The 25,967-nt window shown below is 40.8% G+C and overlaps 1 protein-coding gene across 6 annotated transcripts in view; it reads right to left on the bottom strand.

Moving 5' to 3' along the window:
* Window positions 1-25,967, bottom strand: part of AKAP13 (A-kinase anchoring protein 13) — a 254,171-nt gene that overhangs the window by 191,809 nt on the left and 36,395 nt on the right. For all 6 annotated transcript variants that reach the window (XM_056571882.1, XM_056571887.1, XM_056571885.1 and 3 more), the window contains exon 2: window positions 2,553-2,602. In XM_056571882.1, the coding sequence (XP_056427857.1) occupies window positions 2,553-2,585 (33 nt within the window). In that variant the 5' untranslated portion in view covers window positions 2,586-2,602. The remainder of the gene's footprint in view (window positions 1-2,552; window positions 2,603-25,967) is intronic.

Genomic DNA, 25,967 nt, shown 5'->3' with positions numbered 1-25,967 from the left:
ATTTTGGAAGGTTTCGTTTTCACGCCGTACAATTTATGGTAAAAATGATGTGTGTTCTTTATTCTGAGGGTCAATACGATTAAAATGATACCCATTATTACATACTTTTATATTATTGTTGCGCTTAAAAAAAATCATAAACTTTTTAACCAAATTAGTACGTTTATAATCCCTTTATTTTGATGACCTCTAACTTTTTTATTTTTACGTATAAGCGGCGGTATGGGGGCTCATTTTTTGCGCCATGATCTGTACTTTTTTTTATACCACATTTGCATATAAAAAACTTTTAATACATTTTTTATAATTTTTTTTTAATAAAATGTATTAAAAAAGTAGGAATTTTTGACTTTTTTTTTTTTTCGTTCACGCCGTTCACCGTACGGGATCATTAACATTTTATTTTAATAGTTCGGACATTTACACATGCGGGGATACCAAATATGTCTATAAAAAATGTTTTTTTACGCTTTTTGGGGGTAAAATAGGAAAAAACGGACGTTTTACTTTTTTATTGGGGGAGGGGATTTTTCACTTTTTTTTACTATTACTTTTACATTTTTTTACATTTTTTTTTACACTTAAATAGTCCCCATAGGGGACTATTCATAGCAATACCATGATTGCTAATACTGATCTGTTCTATGTATAGGACATAGAACAGATCAGTATTATCGGTCATCTTCTGCTCTGGTCTGCTCTATCTCAGACCAGAGCAGGAGACGCCGGGAGCCGGACGGAGGAAGGAGAGGGGACCTCAGTCCGGCGTTCTGAATGATCGGATCCCCGCAACACCTATAGGTAGCATGTGAGCTGATCACTCAGTAATCCAATAATCCATCTCAGTTTGGCAGTGAACTGAAAGTAAATGACCACTGTATGGAGCTGATAAGTGTAAATTTAGCAATTTTGTTGAAACACAACATCCATTTAATTAATCCATTTGCTTTATCCCACCAAAAGTAATGGGTCTATTTTTAAGGATTAACGAGTTTCAGATGCCATGTCCTTAGTCCTAGTCACATGGCGTCATGACTATGACTAAGGGCTATGACTATGGGCACAAAGTGCTATGACTATGACTAAGGGCACAGAGTGCAAAACACGTTAGTCCTACTTTTATATGACTTTGTATGCTGGAATAGAAACATAGAATGTGTTGGCAGATAAGAACCATTTGGCCCATCTTGTCTGCCCAATAATCTGAATCCTATCAATAGTCCCTGGCTAGCCTTATGCATATCCCATGCATGCTTAAAGGGGTACTCCGCCCCTAGACATCTTATCCCCTATTCAAAGGATAGGGGATAAGATGTCAGTACGCCGCGGTCCCGCTGCTGGGGAGCCTTGGGATCCCCGCTGCGGCACTGCGCTATCATTACTGCACAGAGCGAGTTCGCTCTGTGCGTAATGACGGGCGATACAGGGGACAGAGCCGCGTGACGTCATGGCTCCACCCCTCGTGACATCACGGCCCGTCCCCTTAATGCAAGTCTACGGAAGGGGCGACCGCCACGACCCCTCTAATAGACTTGTATTGAAAGGGGCGGGCTGTGACATCACGAGGGGCGGAGCAGTGACATAACGATGCTCCGGCCCCTGTATTACGCTTCATTACGTGCAGAGCGAACTCGCTCTGTGCTTTAAATGAGAGCGCCGTGCCGCAGCGGGGATCCCGGGGCTCCCCAGCAGCGGGACCCCGGCGATCTCACATCTTATCCCCTATCCTTTGGATAGGGGATAAGATGTCTAGGGGTGGAGTACCCCTTTAAACTTCTATACTGTATTTGCAGCAACCAAGTCTGCAGGAAGGCTATTCCATGCATCCACTACTCTCTCAGTAAAGTAATACTTCCTGATATTACTGCATAAACCTTTGCCCCTCTAATTTAAAACTATGTCCTCTTGTGGTAGTTTTTCTTCTTTTAAATATAGTCTCCTCCTTTACCATGTTGATTCCCTTTATGTATTTAAAAGTCTCTATCATATATTACTTTATATTAATAAAGTAATATTGGAGAATCCCCTCGTGAGCCGAATCTTGTGCTTTGGATTCTGTTGCTGTGTTCTGGCTGTCCGTGCACCGAGGAGGGGCTCTGCAAATTGCAGGTGTGGCGAGCTGAGCCATTGGACTTTCCTGCTATTTTTAAAGATGGTTTCTGGGCAAAATTAATTGATGGTCTATTCTCACAGCCCAGGACCATGCAATGTACATTTAAACAGCAGTATAAAGGCCCAGTGTTACAACATAAAAAGCTACAAATTACCCAAAGGGTGGCACTGGTATGGTTAATGTTTAACGCTTTATGTAACCATGAAGACTTTTGGCTACAGATATCCACTAAGCAACAGGACAGAGTACACAGACAGCACAAAATTACACACTGTAAAAGTTTACTGAAACATGAAGGTCTAACAGAATCCATTAAGATATCCTTACAACGTAAATTTACGTGATATCCTTACAACGTGAATTTAAATATAAAAGAGAAGATATATTTACGGTATGTCAAAACAGTATTTAATTCCATACTTCCAAATTATGTACTTACATATAATGGAGCTTGTGTTGGATAAAGCTTCATGACACAGGACACAGTATCTAGGATCAAAAAAAACAAAAACAATTAAACAAATGTAACAAATTATATAATGGATAACTCCATGTAAAGATTTGTAATCAAACTAAACTGGTCTTAATATGGGACAAGTCTGCTCCCTGACAAAATGAGAGAATACACTAGAAGAGCATCTTAAGGGTCTTATTTATTGGGGGGGGGGGGGTGCGCTTCATAAATACACCAAATTGTGTCCAATGTATTCTCTGATCAACTTTTTCAATGCCATTTTGGCAGAGAAATTACTTCTCGTACTAAGCTGCCCTTGTTTTTCTCTACAGGTAAATTCTTTGGAATTCTTATTCTCAGATATTCAGAAACTGGTAGCAGCAGTAAATACAGTACTTGCTGAATGTCACCAAAAGCTGATTTAATGGCCACCAATATTATCACAATTCTTAACTCCTTGGACCATTTTGTTTTTAAGCTGTAAATGTTCTATTGAACCTATTCACAAAAATTAAAAATTCATGTGAATTAAGGATATTCTTTGAGGGCTGGAATAGTGTATTTAGGCACAAACCACTAGCAACCATTACCGACAATTGCCCAGATTTATCAATTAGCTCGAAAACCCTAATTGTCCATTTTTTTTCCCCACAGCAACCAATCACAGCTCAGCTTTCACATCTCAACGAGCTCTTGTAAAAGTGAAAGTTCAACTGTGATTGGTCGCTATGGGAAAAAACAGACAATAAGGGTTCCAGGATTTTTGATAAATATGGGTCAATCCCTTCATGCAACAGATTTTGCAAGGGAAAGCCACAACCAGCCACGCATTTCATTTGCCTGTGTGTAATTTTTCATCTTGCAAGCTTTACTTTGATCAATAGGACAATTACAGACATTTCTACAACAAATCTGCAGTATGTGAACATATCCTAACCCAGTAGAGTTTTTTATTTATTTATTTGTTAAACCCCTTAAAAAAAAAGGTTGCAACACCAAGTTTTTCCCCATACTACTCCTGAAGTATCTATTCTTTCTTCTCTTAAGCAGCACCAAAAATGCCTATGCATACTACATAAAAATACCTGGTCAGCACTACCTCTTAAGAGACCCTTGACCAAATGACCTCTCTCTAACTCTCTAACCCCCTAATCAACTTTAGCTACGGTATATTGAGTAGTGAAGAGGGGGGGGGGGGGAGACTATTACCCACCATTAAAGGGGTTGTTCAGTATTTTTTTTTTTATAAAACACCACAACTCTTGTTTACAGGATATGTGCAATACTGCAGCTTAGTCCATTTCACTTTAAGAAGGCTGAGCTGCAATACTTCACAGCCTGTGGCAGGAGTGGTGCTGTTTTTTGCGCAAAAAAAAAAAAAAGCAGCAGTGTTTTTCTAATACTAGACAACCCCTTTAACTGCAGCTCGAGTACAAATCCGCTTATTAATTGTGATAACATAATTATTGTTTAGTTTATAAGGCCCTTTTACATGGTTCCTTTATGAGGTGAATGAATATGCCTAAGAACCCTCATTCCAAATAACGGGCTCGTGTTAAAGGGCCAGTAATCAGTCTGAACAAACAAATGTTTGTTCATAAGCAGATTGGATCTTTTGTGAGGCCCATTAAAATTATCGCCATCAGCCACATCCCTCTGTGGAAACACAAAAGATCAAGAGATCATTGGTGTGACCCAGCCGCATGACTGATAGAGCCACGTGAAAGCTCAGCAAAGGAGCATTGATCAGCTTCGGTCATTGTAAAAGGGTCTACTAGACTAGAGTTGTACACACACGAGTCCTAAATGTAGATAGGCTACATACAGAGCTGCAGAGTATAGGAAATATAAGGTGCACTTATATAGGTGTTCACTCTAGGGACCAGTGTGTGAAAACTAGAATTACAAGATCGACAAATAAAGTTTAAAAACAAAATGTTTCTAATTCTCTGATGATACATTCTCTAACTAGATGAGCTAATCTCCAATAATGTTTTCTTATATTTGCATCAGCAAAAGGGATATTATATAATCATTATTATTATACCGGGGACCACAGCAGATTGTATTTCTAGGTATGTTTTTTTTACACTCTTATATGGATACTTACAATGGAGAAAAAGATATGCAATATCAAGATTCAGGCTGAGGGATTAAAACACCAGAAAGGAATGCAGCTTGACGGGAATAAAGCTCACTAAGGTTTCTGTGAGCCACCTCCGACCATAATTGATGCAGTTCTATCTGCAGTAATCAAAGAACATTTTGGACTTAGACCTTCTGGTAGTAACTGTACTTGATACTAAAAGGAAATGAAAGCAAGGCCAATTGTATCCCAGTCCAAGTTCTCTTCTCTGCGCACACTAAACAATTCTAATCCTTTCATGATAGATACAAAGTGTCCTATAAAGCTTTTGAAGATCTCTGCTAAAGTAATTAGACAATTACACGTCTGTAGCACAAGCCGGCTACCCCTGTACTCTCTGTAATCGAGTTACTATGTCTGCATGTCCAAAACCATAAAAATAGCAAGCCGTCAACATGGCAACTCCCCAATTTGCTTCATTATTTCTCCTCTTATAATCTGATCATCAACAGCCTTCTTGTTTTCATTAAGCCCATAATTTACACCGCATATCCCTAAATCAGCACCCTCGAACAAAAATAGACAGAGAAAAAAAAATCCAAATTTAGGGAAAAAAAAAAAATACGTTTTTGTTATTCGCAGTAAAATTTCCAGCAGTGCATGGGTACTCCAGTGGAAAACTTTATTTTATTTATTTATTTATTTATTTAACTCAACTGGTGCCAGAAAGTTAAAAAGATTTGTAAATTACTTCTATTAAAAAAATCTTAATCCTTCCAGTATTTATTAGCTGCTGAATACTACAGAGGAAATTATTTTCTTTTTGGAACACAGAGCTCTCTGCTGACATCTCTGTCCATTTTAGGAACTGTCCAGAACAGCATATGTTTGCTATTGGGATTTTCTCCTACTCTGGACAGTTCTTAAAATGGACAGAGGTGTCAGCAGAGAGCACTGTGCTCGTGATGTCAGCAGAGAGCTCTGTATTCCATAAAGAAAATCTGTTTAACTTTCTGGCACCAGTTGATAAAAAAAAAAAAAATAAAATAAAATAAAAAAAAAGGTTTTCCACCGGAGTACCCCTTTCTATCCAAACTCCTCATGGAGACCATAAGTTATTCTAGACAGGCAGCGGAAAATAGATATACAGTGCCTTGCAAGAGTATTCATTCATTCAATGGACTGCTAGTATAGAAAGCTTTGTTTTCATGCCTACATCATAAGGCATTATCTATAAGACGTCCAAGTATTCTAGCTGGACCAAGTGGTACTGATGACATCAGTATTTTATAAGTTTTCCATTAAACCCATCTATTAAACATAAAAAAAGGAATGTGGAAAATCATGTATTCCTTCAGCTGCTTCGTGGCTTTTCTCAGATGCTAAAATGATCAGATTTCAGAACTAAATACACAGCCATTGCAGGAACAACTGGTGCCCAAAACGTCATAATCAGAGAACCAAAAACGTCCAGTCTGCACGGCAAATGGGCATCACTCAGCTCTTCTGTGTACGGGCTGACACTTTCTATCACTATTTGTTATAGTTTTCAAAACCTTATGATAATAAACCATTGAGCTAGGAAGGTTGGGAAAAAAAATTCAATGCAAGTAATCCATTAAAGCAATAAATAATTTCTATACCAGTAGTAAACACACCTAGAGGAGGTTTATCATTGCAAATTGAGGATACATGAATAGATGGACATAGATGTGAATGTTACAGGTATGTACTGAACATCGAGAAGTTCAAGAAACATGATTTTTTTTCTGTCCTGACAAGACAAATTCATTCCAATTTGCTAGATAAATAAAATAGACATTTTTATTGTATCTCATGGACATACTAAAGGAATAGCATATTTCAGATGATTATTGCCAACTGCTGTGCAACATGGTAAAAATAGGCAAACTATGTTCAGCAACACGTGGCATAAAATAGTTCAACAGAAATGCCGGTCTGGAAAAAAGATGGATGTAGGCCAACAGCTCGCGTTAAGAGTGTAAAACACCTAAACGTTCTTGGTCACCAACTGAACTGTTTGCAAACTAAAATGTATTTACTTGGATGTGAAGGAGGGAAGGAGAGAGAAAAGTGTCAGTAATAATAAAGGGAATCTGTCAGATACCACTGGATAGCTGTTATGGTATAAAAAGTAAACTCTACTTTTCCTGAAGCTCATTGTGGTTGCCAAACTAAAAAAATAAATACATTTTGGGTTCTGAGCCAAAGTGTCAAATAGGCGGGGCCACAGTCTGGCAAGCCTCCTCCTCCAGGCAGCCCTCCTTGACTATAGGGCTGAGGAGGCAAGTAAGAAGGGTGAGGAGGCAAGTCAGGAGGCAAGCCAGGCTTGGCACTTAAGCATCTTGGGTCTGCCATAAGTGCACGTATTAGACATTTTTGCTGCCATTCTGGACAGAATTCATGATAAAACTAATAGAAAATTATGCAATTTTTTTGGGATAACATATGAAGAAACTGATGACACTTATATGACTACAAAGTCAATATGCCATAGCAGCCTTTAATGGGAAAAAAAAGTCCTTTAAATATCAGCCCCAAAGGGCTTTTAACAGGGACCAAAGCAACAGGTAAGGACTGTATATCAGCATGCGCCTCATGTATATAACCTACAGAATCAACACTAACTTCTTAACTTGAACTAGATGGGTGGAATCTGGGTATCGCCTCTATTCTTTGTCTAGTTCACTAAGAGTAAATTAGGAAGTGTGAGTGAGTCTATTGTTCATGGATGTCGCTGCACACAACCAAACAGCTGTATGCAGTGTTTGGAGGAAAATAGTCCAGTCTAAGCCACAAAGCCAAATATAAAATCTTATGTTCAAACATAAGGAGGAAACTAGGCGGTTTCCGTTCCTCAAAAGACAATCATTTTCCCAAAATCCATGGGAAAAGTGTGTATATGAAAACAAAATCTCTAAAAAACATGGGGTCAACTAAAAACACCACAAACAAAAAAAGGCACGTGAGTGCACGCAAATACATAGACAGGGAATAATTGTTTAAACAAACAGCATACTTGAAAAGGTTTAGGCAGTTGCAAAATGCAGAACACAGTGGGAGATTTATCAAAACTTGTGTAAAGAAAAGGGTGACCAGTAGACCAAAGCAACCAATCAGATCATTCCTTTTACTTTTTAGAGGCCTTTTTAAAAATAAACGCAAATGGACGTACATTCACATCCATTTGCGGCTCCCGAGGTATGACGCACGCTCAGCAGGAGAGCGCGGACCATACCCGGTGGGTCCCATAAGCAACCAGGACCCAAGGCTAATGCCGGACATCGCCGATCGGACTGATGCCTGGCATTAACCTTTTAAACTTGATCGCCGCGCCTTAAACGAAAGTAAATAATGCCGTTAGCTCAGTGTTGCTGTTGGGGACCACCGCGGTGAAATCGCAGTGTCCCAAACAGCTTGCAGGATGCGACGAAGATCCCTACCTGCCTCCTGCGCATCCAATCGCCAAATGATTGCTCCGTGCCTGAGATCCAGGCCGGAGCAGTGAAGTGTCGATAACAACGCTCAGTGTTATGCTATTGCATAACAGTGATCAGTGTATTCAATCGGTGTGTGTGTGTAATGTTATAGCCCCCTATGGGAGCTATAACATTACAAAAAAAAAAAAGGAAAAGTTAATAAAGATCATTTAACCCCCTCTAATAAAAGTTTGAATCACCCCCCTTTAACCCCTTAACGACCATGAACGTGTATACACGTCCAATGGCCATAACCGAGGTATGACGCGGGCTCCCGACTCGAGCCCGCATCATACCGGCCGGCCCCCAGCTGATTCTTGCAGCTGGGGGCCGGCGTTAATAGCCGACATGCGGCGATCGCCACGGCCGGCTATTAACCCTTTAGATCGCCACTGTCAAAGCTGCCAGCGGCGTCTAAAAGGTGCCTGTATCCAGTCCCTGGTGGTCCAGTGGGGTGGATCGCTCCCCCGCAGCGCGATCGCGGTGGAGCGATCCACTACTGAGGTAGCCTGAGGGCTTACCTCTCCTCCTGTGTTGGCTCCGGCTCTCTGAATGATACAGCCTGGCAGGACCAGGCTTTATCAATCGAGCACAGAGCACACAGATGAATGGGATTGTATGTAATCCCATTCATCTGTATGAGGAATCAAATGATTCCTCCTAAAAGTCCCCTAAAGGGACTAAAAGTGTAAAAGAAAAAAAAAAGGTAAAAAAAAAAAGTTTAACACACACACACACACATTAACCCCTTCCTTATTAAAAGTTGAAATCATCCCTCTTTTCCAAAATTCCATATAAATAATATATAAACATAATAAAAATAAACATATGTGGTATTGCCGCGTGCGTAAATGTCCGAACTATAAAAATATATCCTTTTTTAAACCGCACGGTCAATGGCGTACGCGCAAAAAAATTACAAAGTCCAAAATAGCGTATTTTTGGTCACTTTTTATATCATGAAAAAGTGAATAAAAAGCGATCAAAAAGTTTGATCAATACAAAAATGGTACCGATAAAAACTTCGTATCACGTCGCAAAAAACAAGCCCTCATATCGCCCCATATGCAGAAAAATAAAAAAAGTTATAGGGGTCAGAAAATGACAATTTTAAACGTATACATTTTCCTGAATGTAGTTATGATTTTTTCCAGAAGTACGACAAAATCAAACCTATATAAGTAGGGTATCATTTTAACCGTATGGACCTACAGAATAAAGAGAAGGTGTCACTTTTACCGAAAAGTGTACTGCGTAGAAACGGAAGCCCCCAAAAGTTACAAAATGGCATTTTTTCTTCAATTTTGTCGCACAATGATTTTTTTTCCATTTTGCCGTAGATTTTTGGGTAAAATGACTGATCTCATTGCAAAGTAGAATTGGTGGCGCAAAAAATAAGCCCTCATATGGATTTTTAGGTGCAAAATTGAAAGGGTTATGCTTTTTAAAAAGGTGAGGAGGAAAAAATGAAAGTGCAAAAACGGAAAAACCCGTGGTCCTTAGGGGGTTTAAAAAAAAATGTTTAAATAGTGTAAATAAAAACAAACATGTGGTATCGCCACGTGCGTAAATGTCCAATCTATAAAAACATATAGTTAATTAAACCGCAGTCAATGGCGCACACTTAAAAAAAAAATTCCAAAAGTCTAAAATAACATATTTTTGGTCACTTTTTATACCATAAAAAAAAGTTAATAAAAAGCTATCGAAAAGTCCGATCAAAACAAAAATGGTGCAAATAAAAACTTCAGATCAAAATGAGCAAACATATGAACCCTCATACTGCCACGGATATGGAAAAATAAAAAAAGGTAATAGGGATAAGAAAAGGACATTTTTCAACGTATACATTTTGGTGCATGTAGTTATAATTTTTTTTATTTTAGTAGTAAAATAAAATCAAACCTATATAAAATCGGGTATCCTTGTGACCAGATGGACATACAGAATAAATATTAGGTGCAATTTTTACCGAAAACTGCACTGCGTAGAAACGGAAGTCGGTAAAAATCTATTTTTCTTTCTGGTTTTGCAGTAGATTTTGTGGTGAAATTGTTAACAGTATTACAAAGTAAAATTGTTAGTGCAAAGGACAATCCCTTATATGGATTTTTAGGTGGAAAATTTATTTTTAGAAGGTGAGGAGGAAAAAACAAAAGTGCAAAAATGATAAATCGCCAAATGAGGGAAGGGGTTAAATAAGTGATCTGATTGGTTGCTAGGGGCAACTTTTACTCTGAATAGATAAATCTCCCCCATAGACACTAAACCCTTGGCCGAGCCTACTTAATGACAGCCAGGGAGTGCCCTCATACAATGTTTGCCACAGAATGCCCCATAAACTCTAAGCAGTTGAAAAAAGGTTGCTTTTTCTCGTTACTGATCTCTAGTGGCCAGAAAAGTATTTACCTGTTAAATAAATAGAAGGATTAAAAATAAAATTGCAAAACTAAAAAATAAATCCCTAATAGCCATAACTTTCAATTTTCTACCAACAGACCCATAAGGGCTTGTTTTTTTTTTGCACCTCCAATTGTACTTTATAATTATATTACTCATGTTACTACCATATCTACAGTGAAACAAAAATAATATTTGTTGGGGGAGAAATTAAAATAAAAGCCCAAAAATTTTTTTTAAACTTTTGGGGGTTCAGTTTTTTTTTTATTAAAGACAGTAAAAATGACAAATTATCTTTATTCTGTAGGTACATACAATAATGATGATATCCAATTTATATAGGTTGACACCCCAGACCATGATACTCCCGTCACCATACTTGACTGTAGACAAGAAACATTTGTCTTTGTACTCCTCACATGTTTGCCGCCACACACCGTTGACACCATCTGAATCAAATAAATGTATATTGAACTCATCGGACCACATAACATGGTTCCAGTAATTCAGGTCCTTAGTCTGCTTGTCTTCAGCAAACTGTTTGCAGGTTTTCTTGTGCATCATCTTTAGAAGAAGCTTCCTTCTAGGACAGGGGTGGGCAATTATTTTTCCCATGGGGCCACATGAGAAACTAAAAATATTGTGGAGGGCTGGGTAGTTTTTCCCCAGATTAGGAGCATAGTTGTCCGCCAGATTAGGAGCATAGTTGTCCGCCAGATTAGGAGCATAGTTGTCCGCCAGATTAGGAGCATAGTTGTCCGCCAGATTAGGAGCATAGTTGTCCGCCAGATTAGGAGCATAGTTGTCCGCCAGATTAGGAGCATAGTTGTCCGCCAGATTAGGAGCATAGTTGTCCGCCAGATCAGTATAGTTGTCCCCCAGATAAGTATAGTTGTCCCCCAGATAAAGCAGCATAGTTGTACCCCAGATTAGTTGTCCCCCCCACATTAGGCAGCTTCCCCCCCACACACACACACACACACACACACACACTGACACAGATAAACACAGACACATAATTACACACATATATACACAGACACATATAAACACAGACACTCACCCGCCCAGCGCAGCAGAGGGAGACCGGATACACGGCCTCTCCCCTCCTTGCTCTGCCTATTGAGGGTTGTAAGACTGCACGGCAGAGAGAAGGCGGGGGAGGGGGGAGAGAGGAGACAGGAGGTGCACGCCCCCTCCCCAGCACTGTACAATCTCTTCCTGTCATCGCACAGAGCTCTCCCTGTCACAGGTTGGTGGTGTCAGACCTGGGCATTGTACGGCCCGACAGTCACCGCGGGCCGGTCAGAGCCAATCAAAGGGCCGTATGTGGCCCGTGGGCCGTACAATGCCCTGGTGTGTTCTAGGATGACAGCCATGCAGTGTGCGGTTTATGGTCTAAGCATTGACAGGCTGAATACCCCGCCTCCTCCCCAACCAATCCCTTCAACCTTTTCAGTAATGCTGGCGGCACTTATACGTCAATTTCCCAAAAACAACCTCTGGATATGGGGCTGAGCATGTGCACTCAACTTTGGACAACCATGATGAGGCCTGTGAAACCTCTGTATGCTCTCTTATTTCTATTCTTATTCTTTTTCAGCTGGTCAGAGTTCCTTGTCATGAGGTGCCATTTTGAACTTTCAGTGACCAGTATTAGAGAGCGTAAGAGCGATAACACCAAATTTAAGACGCCTGCATCCCATTCACACCTTAGATCTTGTAAGGCTAATAAGTCACTTGACAGGGAGGCAAAAATTGCTAATTGGGCCCAATTTGGACATTTCCACTTAGGAGTGTTCACTTTTGATGGCCAGGTTTATACATTAATGGTTGTGTATTGAGTTATTTTGAAAGGACATCAAGATACACTATATTTACAAAAACGTGAGGGATGATGCTGTGTCGATCCAAGTAGATACAAAACAGTTGTGTAGTGACAATTCTATCGTTTTAATTGCAGATATGTGAATCTGAAAATGGTAATGGAGATGTACAATACTTCGTAGTAGTCCTCACAAGGGCAAACATGTTTCAGTTACCCAAATTAGAGATGTCCCGATAGCGATACTGGTATCTGTATTGGGACCGATACTGGACATTTGCATGAGTACTTCTACTCGTGCAAATATCCCCGATACTTATTCCCATACATAATTCGCCAGGTATCACAGAGTTGCAGTAAGCCACCTGCACTCTGCGCTCCCGTGCTATGCAGTGTGCATATCATAGCCGGGGCCCACACCATGATCAAAGTTGATTGCGGCGTTTAAAAGTCCTGAAGTTAATGGCCAGATAGTTCAGAGATGCTGATCGACATCACCGCGGTGTAATTGCGTTGTCCCGATCAGCTGTGAACACAGCCGGAGGTCCCTTACTCTGCGCGTCCGAACGTCGCTCCTTTACTGTCATGGCAGGCAGTAGTAAAGGAGTACCGATAACACTGATCAAGGATATGATATGGCATTGCACTGATCAGTGTATGCAATCTACAGATTGCATTTAATAGGATAAAAAAAAGTGTAACTTTTTTTTTCAATAATAAATGTAAATTAACCGCTTCCAAACAAAAAATTTTAATCACTCCCCTTTTCAAAACAGTTGAAATATACACATAATTCTATAGATATAGATAGATCTAGATATAGATTTAAAAAGTGAATTAAAAAGTGATTTTAAACTGGTTTAAAATCACTTTTTTAATTAAAGTATATTAGAGATATGTTGTAGTACTTAAGTACTACAACATATAAATTTTTTTATATCATGACAGCGCCCATTTAAGAAAAAAAATAAAACACCCCGTTTTCCCATTAAAAAATAAAACATCCCGTTTTCCCATTAAAGGAGTACTCTGGAGCAAAATATTTATTGCACATTGTAAAGCTAGCCCAAAGTTATATAATATCCTAAATTACCTACGTTGCGCTAACTGCACGCTTATACGACTTTTCGGAAAACCGGAAGTGCAGCCAGTATCTCACAATTATGAATTTCGTTCCCCTGTATTCAGCCTGCCGCGGCCATCTTCGGAACGAAACGTCATCACTGTAAAGATCCTCCCCGCTCCCATATTTTACATATTCAGATATTCCTCGTTTGCGCAGCCGTCATTGGCTGGACTGCGCAAACGACTCTGAATGCCTCCTGCCTATCACATGAAGCTGAGCGCGCCGGCGCACTCAGCATTTCCCCGGGAGCGAACATGTGACCACTCCTGGCCAATGATATCCTGGTTAGTTACGCTGCCGTAACTAACAGGGATATTCTTCAAACAAGTTACACATGATTTCAATGTGTAACGTTTCAAAGGGGCGGGTTTAATATAATTACTAGGGAGGGGAAAGGATGAGGTAGAGGAGGGGGTGAGAAGGACTGAAGCACGGAGGGACTGGAAGCTGGAGCAAGGCAGCATGGGGGATGACGATTTTTACGTCATCCTCCACACCACCATAACCCGGAAGAACCGGGAAATTTGCGGCGCTGCAGCGGGAAAACGGCCAGACCGACTTCTGAAAGAAGGACATTGATAGAAAGGTACAGCCGTGGGGAACATTTTGGGCTAAAAGAATTGTGCACCATAGTACTCCTTAAGGGTACATTCACACGGGCGGATCCACAGTGTATTTTACGCTACATGATGCCTTTAGATGTGCCTGCTTGGAGCGGCAATACGCAGCTATGAGCAGACACACTGAAGCGATGTGCGAGACGCCGCGGAAGCACAATGTACGCGCACACATCGCAGCTCCATGAGCTAGGCTGAGAGCAGCCACGATGTGCGGGTGCACTGTGCATGCGCGCTGCGACTAGCGCATCGCCGTGTGTCTGCTCATAGCAGTGTATTGCCACTCCGAAAAGGCACATGTAAAGGCACCACATAGCGGCCCTTCAGCGGCGGACCTGCAGTGTAAAATACGCTGTGGATCCGCCCATGTGAACGTAGCCTTAAGGAAAAAATTTTAACCCTGTCACATTACATTGAAAAAAGTATCGGTAATTGGTATCGGCAAAAACTTAAGTATCAGTACTCGTACTTTGTCTTTAAAAAAAAATGGTATTGGACATCCCTAACCCAAATAAAGTATATTTAAGGCCTGTCCCTTAAAGGACAACTGCAGCGGTATGACACTTATCCCCTAAAAACAGGATAGGGGATAAGTGTTTGATAGCGGTGTGTCGGACCGCTGGGCCCCCCCCCCCCCCCCGTCCCCATACATTTCTATGGGGGAGACGAGGAGGCACGTACGCTGCCTCCCCCATAGAGATGTATGGAGGAGGCGTGCCTGCTGCAATGTCATGCTGCGGCCAGCACGGGACAGCCGCGGCCCCGTACAGGAGATCACAGGGGGTCCCAGCGGTCAGACCCCCCGCGATCAAACACTTATCCCCTATCCTGTGGATAGGGTAGAAGTGTTAATCACGCTGCAGATGTCCTTAAGTGCATTTAGCTATAAAGAGCTACATGAGTTAAACTGTACTGTAAATGGAGGCAACACAGATTTCTAGTTATCACAGAGGAATGTCTCTTGCACACCCATGTGTGTTGTGCCACTAAACTATTTAGGCTTCACCATTACATCATTACTGTTTACTTTCTGGATGGGTGGATTGCTCCAACATGACAGCTCCCTCCTTTGTTTTCACACAAACAGGACACTACCTGGAAATGGTGAGGATATGGAAGATACTGGAGTATTAATCCAAGTGGCACTGCCAAGACCTTATAAACAAAAACACTTCAATAGAAATACAGTAAATTGGTATCCTGTAACTCAAAGACTCTTCTTACAGTTTGATAATACAGAACAGTAAAATAATCCAGAATTGCAGAAAATAAGCTAAGTAAAAAAAAAAAAAAAAAAAAAAGAGAAGTAATACAAAATATAAGGAGTAAAAGCAGACTCTCTCTAATATCTCTCTCTCTCTATATTATATATATATATATATATATATATATATATATATATATATAATTCTGTGTGTGTATATATGTGTGTAGGTTCCAGCATCACTTCCAAATGTCCAAATGGCTGAAGATATTAACATGAAACTTGGCACACGTTACTTATATGTCTACAACAAACATAGGATAGGTAATTTAACCCTTACTCACCCATATTTGCCAGTGTCGGGGTTTTTGTTTTAAGTCCCATACAAGTCTATGGGAAATGTATGTTACTTCATAACATCTGGAGATATTTCGATAATACTCTGTTACATATATGTCCACTAAAATTATAGTATCGTTAATTTAACCCTAACCTACCCCCCCCCTGCATTTGCGAGGGTCGGGGTTTTTGTTTAAAGTCCAATGCAATTCTATGGGAAATGTATGTTCCAGCATAACTTCCGGATGGCTGGAGATATTTCGGTAATACTTGGTCACATGTTACTTATATGTCAAATTAAAATACATAACAGTTAAATTAACCCTAACCTACCCCCTTATGTGAAGGATTGGGTTTTTGTTTCAAGTCCCATATAAGTATATGGGATTTCTGGTACCTTATTCCACAAACTCTGCTCTGCTTCTCCTGATGAATGTGTCAATCCGGATGGCAAGCCTCACCCTCCCCGCATACCATGCCCCATCTTGAAAAGACACGTCCACCCTTTAAACCACACCCCTTTTATTTTCAGTTTACAATATCTTCATCACAACTCAGCCCCACCTGAGGATGGGAAATGAGGATTAGAAATCAAGATTAGATATGAGAACGGGACATGGGGACGGGAAATTAAGAAAATAAAGAATTTCTCAGAGAAAAGGATTGCAGTAACACATGATTTGCTATACACATGCTTATTCCCTTTGTGTGTATTGGAACTAAACCAAAAAAGGGAGGAAAAAAGCAAATTGGACATAATGTCACACCAAACCCCAAAAATGGGCTGGACAAAATTATTGGCACCCTTAACTTACTATATGGTTGCACACCCTTTGGAAAAAATAACTGAAATCAGCCGCTTCCTATAACCATCAATAAGCTTCTTACACCTCTCAGCCGGAATGTTGGACCACTCTTCCTTTGAAAACTGCTCCAGGTCTCTCTTATTGGAGGGGCGCCTTTTTCAAACAGCAATTTTAAGATCTCTCCACAGGTGTTCAGTGGGATTTAAATCTGGACTCATTGCTTGCTACTTCAGAACTCTCCAGCTTGCCATCCATTTCTGGGTGCTTTTTGACGTATGTTTGGGGTCATTGTCCTGCTGGAAGACCCAAGATCTTGGACACAAACACAGATTTCTGACACTGGGCTGTACAGTGCGACCCAAAATCCGGTGGTATTCCTCAGATTTCATGATGCCTTGCACACATTCAAGGCATCCAGTGCCAGACACAGAAAACAACCCCAAAACATCATTGAACCTCCACCATATATTTCACTGTAGGTACTGTGTTCTTTGTAGGCCTCATTCTGTTTTCCGTAAACCGTAGAATGATGTACTTTAAAAAAAAGCTCTATCTTGGTCTCATCTGTCCACAAGACGTTTTCCCAGAAGGATTTTGGCTTACTCAAGTTCATTTTGGCAAAATGTAGTTTTGCTTTATGTCTCTGTGTAAGCAGTGCGGTCCTCCTGGGTCTCCTGCCATAGCTTTTCATTTCATTTAAATGTCGACGGATAGTTCACGCTGACAATGATGCTCCCTGAGCCTGCAAGACAGCTTGAATATCTTTGGAACTTGTTTGGGGCTGCTTATCCACCTTTCATAATTGTTTCTCTTCTGTCCACACCCAGGGATATTAGCTACAGTGCCATGGGTTGCAAACTTCTTGATAATGTTGCACACTGCGGACGAAGGTAAATCTAGATCTCTGGAGATGGACTTGTAACCTTGAGATTGTTGATATTTTTTTCACAATTTTGGTTCTCAAGTCCTCAGACAGTTCTCTTCTCTTTCTGTTGTCCATGCTTAGTGTGGCACACACACACACAAAGCAAAGACTAAGTGAACTTCTCTCCTTTTTATCTGCTTTCAGGTGTGGTTTCTATATTGCCCACACCTGTCACTTGCCTCAGGTGAGTTTAAAAGAGCATCACATGCTTGAAAAAGTCTAATTTATCCCCAATTTTGAAAGGGTGCCAATATTTTTGCCCACGCCATTTTTTGGAATATGGTGAGATATTATGTCCAATTTGCTTTTTTTGTTTTCTCTTTATTGGTTTCGTTCCAATACACAGAAAGGGAATAAACATGTGTATAGCAAAACAGGTGTTTTTGCAATCCTTTTCTGTGAGAAATACTTTATTTTCTAGAAAAATGTCAGGGGTGCCAACATTTACGGCCATGACTGTATATTTAAAACTCAAGGGGGCAGATTTATCAAAATCTGTGCAGAGGAAAAGTTGTCCAGTTGCCCATAGCAACCAATCAGATTGCTTCTTTCATTTTGCAGAGGCCTTGTTAAAAATGAAAGAAGCAATCTGATTAGTTGCTATGGGCAACTTTTCCTCTGGACAATTGTTGATAAATGTCCCCCAAGGTGTGTATGTATGTGTGTATGTTCCAACATCACTTCCAAACTGCTGAAGATATTAACATGAAACTTAGTACACATTACTTATATGTCAACAACAAACATAGGATAGGTACTTTAACCCTTACCCACTCCCATTTGCGAGAGTCAGGGTTTTTGTTTAACTGAGCCCTTTTTTTTGCAATTCTGACCACTGTCACTTTATGCATTAATAATTCTGGGATGCTTTTACAGATTATTCTGATTCTGAGACAGTTTTTTCGTGACATATTCTACTTTAACACAGTGGTAAATTGTGGTTGTTCCTTGCATCCTTTGTTGGCTAAAAATTCCCAAATTTCATGAAAATTTTGAAAATGTATAATTTTTCTAACTTTGAAACTTCCTGCTTGTAAGGAAAATGGACATTCCAAATAAATTATATATTGTTCACATATAGAATATGTCTATTTTATGTTTGCATCATAAAGTTGACAAGTTTTTACTTTTGGAAAACATCAGAGGGCTTCAAAGTTCCACAGCAATTTTCCAATTTTTCGCGAAGATTTCAAAATCAGAATTTTTTAGTTCAGTTCAAAGTGGATTTGCGGGGCTTTCATGTTTGAAATACCCCATAATAAAAAATTCACCCCTCAAAGTATTCAAGATTACATTCAGAAAGTTTGTTAACCCTTTAGGTGTTTCACAGGAATAGCAGCAAAGTGAAGGAGAAAATTCTAAATCTTCATTTTTTACACTCGAATGTTCTTGAAGAGCCATCTTTTGAATTTTTGCAAGGTGTAAAAGGAGAGAAACCTCCTCAAAATTTGTAACCCCATTTCTTTCGAGTAAGGAAATACCTCATATGTGTATGTCAAGTGTTCTGTGGGTGCACTAGAGGGCTCAGAAGGGAAGGAGCAACAATGGGATTTTGGAGAGTGAATTTTGTTGAAATGGTTTTTGGGGGGCATGTCGTGTTTAGGAAGCCCCTATGGTGCCAGAACTGTAAAAAAAAAACAAAAAAAAAAACACATGGCATACTATTTTGGAAACGGCTCCCCTCAAGGAACATAAAAAGGGGTACAGTAAGCCTTAACACCCCACAGGTGTTTGACTACTTTTTGTTAAAGTCGAATGTGTACATGAAAAAAAAATTAGGTTTTGCTGGTTTTTCCCCAAATTTTACAAGGGGTAATAGGAGAAAATGCCCCCCAAAATTTGTAACCCCATTTCTTCCGAGTATGGAAATATTCCATGTGTTAACGTCAAGTGCTCTGCTGCCGCACTACAATGCTCAGAGGAGAAGGAGTGCCATTGGGCCTTTGGAGAGAGAATTTGTTTGGAATATGTTTACAAATCTTGGGGGGGGGGGGCTTTTTCCCCCTATTTTCCCTTGTGAAAATGAAATTTAGGGTAACACCAACATTTTAGTAAAAAAAATAAAAAAAATAATTCTCATTTTCCCATCCAACTTTAACAAAAATTTGTCAAACACCTGTGGAGTGTTAAGGCTCACAATACCGCCCCTGTTACATTCCGTGAGGGTGTAGTTTCCAAAATGGGGTCACACGTGGGTATTTATTTTTCTCCGTTTATGTCAAATCTACATAGTGTGCTCTCACTCCTGAGCCTTATTGTGCATCCGCAGAGCATTTTACACCCACATATGGGTTATTTCCATACTCAGGAGAAATTGCGTTACAAATATCAGGGGTCTTTTTTTCCTTTTACCTCTTGAGAAAATAAAAAGTATGGGGCAACACCAGCATGTTAGTGTAAAATGCTTTATTTATTTTATTACACTAACAGGCTGGTGTAGACCCTAACTTTTCCTTTTTATAAAGGGCACAAGGAGAAAAAGCCACATTTGTAACGCAATTGCTCCCGAGTACGGAAATACCCCATATGTGGCACAAAACTGTTTCCTTGAAATACGACAGGGCTCCAAAGTGAGAGAGCGCCATGTGCATTTGAGGACTAAATTAGGGATTGCATAGGGGTGGATATAGGTGTATTCCATGCCAGTGATTCCCAAACATGGTGCTTCCAGCTGTTTGCAACAGCTGGAGGCTCCGTTTTGGAAACACTGCCGTATGATGTTTTTCATTTTTATTGTTTGGGGGGGGGGGGGGGGAGGAGTGTAAGTGGGTGTATATATAGTGTTTTACCACCCTTTATTATGTGTTTGTGTAGTGTAGTGCTTTTAGGGTACAATCAATCACACAGGTGGTGTTTTACGTTGATTTTCCCCGCTATGAGTTTGAGCTGCGGTGGAAAATTTTCTGCAGCTCAAGCTTGAAGCAGGAAACACACTGTAAACCCCCGCCCATGTGAATGTACCCTGTACATTCACATGGATGGGGGGGGGGGGGAGCAAAACTCCAGCTGTTGCAAAACTACAACTCCCAGCATGCACTGACAGACCGTGCATGCTAGGAGTTGCACTTTTCAACAGCTGGAGGCACACTGGTTGGAAAACCTTCAGTTAAGTTACCTAACTCAGTATTTTTCAACCAGTGTGCCTCCGACTGTTGAAAAACTACAAGTCCCAGCATGTACTGATCACTGAAGGGCATGCTGGGAGATGTAGTTATACAACAACTGGGGGTACACAACTACAACTCCCAGCATGGAGAGACAGCAGTTTGCTGTTTGTGCATGCTGGGAGTTGTAGTTTTACCAGATTTAGAAGGCCACAGTTTTGAAACCTACGCACAGTGATCTCCAAACTGTGGCCCTCAAGATGTTGCAAAACTACAAATCCCAGCATGCTCAGACAGAAAACTGCTGTGTGGCCATGTTGGGAGTTGTAGTTTTGCAACATCTGGAGGGCTTAAGTTTAGAGACTACTGTATAGTGGTCTCCAAACTGTAGCCCTCCAGATGTTGCTAGGTAAAAACTCACCGGCTTCCATAGGATCGACGCACCGGGGAGCGGCATGTCATCACTGCTGGTAAGTAACCTCCGGCATCGGTCACCACCGGTTCCCCCTTTCTGCCCAGACTACAGTGGGTGGGCAGAGCAGGGGAACCAAATTTTAACCCCCTCCCCCCGCCCTCGATCTGCTATTGGTCGGTCACTTCTGACCGACCAATAGCAGGGGTAGGAGGGATGGCTTGGAAAAACCACACTACAGGCTGATCCAACTTTGATGTAATGTCCTTAAAATAAATCAAAATGAGGCTCAGTAGTGTGTGTGTGTGTGGCCTCCATGTGCCCGTATGACCTCTCTACAATGCCTAGGCATGCTCCTGATGAGGTGGCGGATGGTCTGCTGAGGGATGTCCTCAAAGACCTGGACTAAAGCATCTGCCAATTCCTGGACAGTCTGTGGTGCAACATGGTGTTGATGGAAATCAAATTTATAAACCCATGGAGGTCTGGATATGGAGTCATACTTAAAACCAAAGTGGAAAACCTCACTATAGGCTGATCAAACTTTGATGTAATTTCCTTAAAACAAGTCAAAATGAGGCTTCTGAGGGATGTCCTCCCATCTGCCAACTCCTGGACAGTGTGGTGCAACATGGTGTTGGTGGATGGAGTGAGACATGATGTCCCAGATGTGCTCAATCGGATTCAGGTATGGGGAATGGGCGGGCCATTCCATAGCATCAATGCCTTCCTCTTGCCAGAACTCCTGACACACTCCAGCCACATGAGGTCTAGCATTGTCTTGCATTAGGAGGAACCCAGGGCCAACCGCACCAGCATATGGTCTCACAAGGGGTCTGAGGATCTCTTCTCGGCACCTAATAGCAGTCAGGCTACCTCTGGCAAGCACATGGAGGGCTGGGCAGCCCCCAAAGAAATGCCACCCCACACCATTACTGACCCACCAGCAAACCAATCATGCTGGAGGATGTTGCAGGCAGCAGAGCATTCTCCATGGCATCTCACGTCTGTCACATGTGCTCAGTGTGAACCTGCTTTCATCTGTGAAGAGCACCAAACGTCCTGTATGGTATTGGGCTGTAAGCACAACCCCCACTTGTGGACGTCATGCCCTCATACCACCCTCATGGAGTCTGTTTCTGACCTTTTGAGTGGACACATGCACATTTGTGGCCTACAGGAGGTCATTTTGCAGGGCTCCTTTTGCTCCTCCTTCACAAAGGTGGAGGTAGCAGTCCTGCTACTATGGGTTGTTGCCCTCCTACGGCCTCTTCCACGTCTCCTGATAGCACCTACACTGACAGACACAGCAAACCTTCTTGCCACAGCTCGCATTGATGTGCGATCCTGGATGAGCTGCACTACCTGAGCCACTTGTATGGGTTGTAGACTCTGTCTCATGCTACCACTAGAGTGAAAGCACCTTTCAGCATTCAAAAGTGACCAAAACATCAGCCAGGAAGCATAGGAACTGAGAAGTGGTCTGTGGTCACCACTTGCAGAACTACTCCTTTATTGGGGGTGTCTTGCTAATTGCCTATAATTTCCACCTGTTGTCTGTTCCATTTGCACAACAGCATGTGAAATTGATTGTCAATCAGTGTTGCTTCCTGAATGGAGACAGTGATTTCACAGAAGTGTGATTGACTTGGAGTTACATTGTGTTGTTTAAGTGTTCCTTTTATTTCTTTGAGCAGTGTATAAATATATATGTGACATGGGGACAGGATATGAGGAGGGGATTTGGGGTCAGGATTTGAGTACGGGCTATGAGGACAAACATTTTCTCCTTTGTTGCTTTTCCTCCCCCACAAGGATTAGGTAGGAATATTTTTATTTTGTTTTATTTTTTTATTAAAAAATAAATAAAAATAGAAAAAAATAAAATAAAAAATAAAAAAATAATAGCCAGCACAAATACCTAATACAAGGGTGTACGCTGCTGTGGCAAATACTAAATATAAAAAAAAATAATAAGGTTACAGCAGCACCTTCGCACACTTTTTGATCAAAACGTGTCTTACATCCACCACGTGGAGGTAGCCTTGCTTCAGATGGGACCGGATGCAAGTTAGCATCCTCTTTAGCCGTGTTCACAGGAGGTTTTTTTAAATTGAGTAGAGTGGAATGTGTGTGGAATGTGGAATGTGTGTGTGAGGATCCCATCTAAAGTGAGGCCACCTCCATGTGGGTGTGGTTTACAGAATAGAGGGCGTAGATATACAAATAGAATATGCATGCACATGGAAAAAATTGAGGTAGCAAATCAGACTTTACAACTAGAGATGAGCGAATTTACAGTAAATTCGATTTGTCACGAACTTCTCGGCTGGGAAATGGATGACTTATCCTGCATAAATGAGTTCAGCTTTCAGGTGCTCTCGTGGGCTGGAAAAGGTGGATACAGTGCTAGGATTGTATCCACCTTTTCCAGCCCACCGGAGCACTTGAAAGCTGAACTAATATATGCATGATATGTCATCAACTGCCGAGCTGAGAAGTTCGTGACGAATCAAATTTACTGTAAATTCGCTCATCTCTATTTACAACTATAAAAACATTTAAATGTTCCATCTATTCACCCAAAAATGGTCTGCCTCAATATGACTGATAGGTAAGGGATTGTTCACACAGAGTAAATTGACCAGCAAAATCCTAACCAAAAATTATTGTCAAAAAAATCTCTTCTAATCATTGTCAAAGCTGATCTGAGTCAGAATTGCACATTGCCACAGATTTCCAAGTGAAGTCAATGGAGCTCATATTCCACTTTAGACAGAATATGCATAGAAATCCATGTGTTATCTGCCTCAAATGACCTTGTGTGAACATACCCTAATAGCTGTCAAATATTGTGTGTTCCATGTTCAATTGGACAAAGCCATAGTGTCCACCATCCAGCCTCCCTCTAAAAAAAAAATAAAAAAATATAAAAAAACAGCAAAATGAATTACACCCAAAACTAGACCTCACCTCTAGGACAGGTTTAGAGCAGTGCTCAAGTCCTGGAGGAACACAAAGGAACAGAGTTCCTGCACTTTATTCACAGCAGGAACAATGTTCCCATTAGCAGGAGTCCTGTAGAACCATTCCTTGAGTGGAAATCTTTGGTGAGTTCCCACACTTTTTTCCCAGGACTTTACTTCTGATTAGAGAAATAAACTGTTGAGGATTATTTAGGCATGAGTTAAAAAAAAAATCTGCAGTGATCTCCAAACTCCCAATACGGGCGGACAGCCAACGGCTGGGACTTGTAGTTTTGCACCATCTTGAGGGCCGCTTTAGAGATGTGTGACTGGCATGATAGTCGCCTGGTGGAAAAGCCCAGTTTCTTCATTCCCTGGAGAGCACACTTTGCTGTGCGTTTCAGAGCAGAAAGAGTCAGAAAACAGAACTCCGCTGCGATGAGAGTTTTACAACACAAAGCCATCATTGCCTCTTAGTGAGATTACATCATTAACCCCTGAAAGTATCCTTATAAAGACTTTGTGGAAATGTAGGGGTTGCTTCCTTTAAATAAACAGGACATAAGGAAGACGGCCAACGTACTACGCTTCATTGTTCATTTTCTTGGCACAACCTGCTTCCTTACAGTAAAACAGAATGGGTCTGGACAGTATTTGGATGTGGAACAAAAAAAAAAAAAAAATCAATCATAAATGTTCATTCTAAAAACCCATTTGCAAGTCTGGACAACCTCAGATAATACATTTCTGTCCTTTTAAAATGTTAAATGATTAAAATAATTTACAGCTAAGGGCAGTCGTGTCAATCATAAAGGACTGAAGTCGGGAGAGTGTGCACGTAACCAGCAGTATTACACACAAGCTTACTATACCAATGAAGGGGGTACTGTAGTGGGGCGGAGCTTTTCTAGCTTGCTGGAATAGACTCCACTCTGGCCACTCTCCCCCCTGCCCGTTTCCTTTGGCTTTATACTTAAAATAATGGAGCAGTATTGAGCTATCGATATCTTCTTGATAGTAACTGAGCACTAGCAGTTGATATATGGTAATATATGGTAGGTAAAAAAAAATAAAAATAAAGTTCTCTTGAAAGGGTTATCTTTTGGATAGTTTAATAATATTAGACCGGTGGGGATTCAACTCTCAGCACCTTCGCCAATCTGTGAGTATGATGCTGCAGCAAGTGCTATGTCCACATGTTGTTTACCAGACAGAGCTCCATATTCTGTTATTTGTGGTTGTGCCTTATACTGCAGCACAATACAGTTTGGTCCCATCCTACTGAATGGGACAAAGTTGTAATGCCAGGCGTAACCCCTACTAAATGTACAGGGCTGTGCCTGGTAAACAATATAAGGACATGAAACTCTATAAATAGGCCATCAATTAAAGTCACAGATACCTCTTAAACAACTAGCCACACTGTGAACTAAAACATGAACATGTCTGTACATCCAATTCATCAACGATGGGTGTTGTATTATTGTATTATAAAACCAGACAGTTTTAGAGAAGTATCAAAACTTATTGGAAATGTTACAGCTGATTGTTAAACAGTGAACCAAGAGCAATTATCGCTACTCGGATTAGTTGCGTTCCCAAGTGATGTCATATTGCTAGGAGAAGCCATTATTTTATGATGAGTAGTGGTCCGACCTCTGAGACCTTCACCGATACTGTAAATGACAGGGTTACAGCACTGCATTTACTTCACAGATTGCAATGAATCACGGGCGGATTACCTGCGGAATATCTCTTTCTGCAGAAAATCATAGCAGATTTGCTACCATTAACTCTAATGAAGGAAAATCTGCAAGTCTGCGTCTATTGCGGATTTTCTGCTGACCCATTGAAGTCAATTGTAGCAAAAATCTGCTGTGGATTTTCCGCAGGTAATGCGCCCATGTGAACCTACCCTTATTTTAACTCATGGAGCACAAGAGGTCAGACCTCCACTGATCATAAAATATACGTCTAACCTTAGAAAAATTCTATCAGTTGATGAACGGGAAAGTCTCTTTAAATATGAAGCAACCAAGAGCTAGTGACAAAGTTGGGAAGATACAGGCTAAGATCGTATCATAAGGGTA

This window comes from Hyla sarda, chromosome 4 (genome assembly GCF_029499605.1).
Source record: "Hyla sarda isolate aHylSar1 chromosome 4, aHylSar1.hap1, whole genome shotgun sequence".
NCBI classification, from domain to species: domain Eukaryota; kingdom Metazoa; phylum Chordata; class Amphibia; order Anura; family Hylidae; genus Hyla; species Hyla sarda.
Note: the sequence above shows the minus strand (reverse complement) of the source record. Positions and strands in the feature narration are given on the sequence as shown.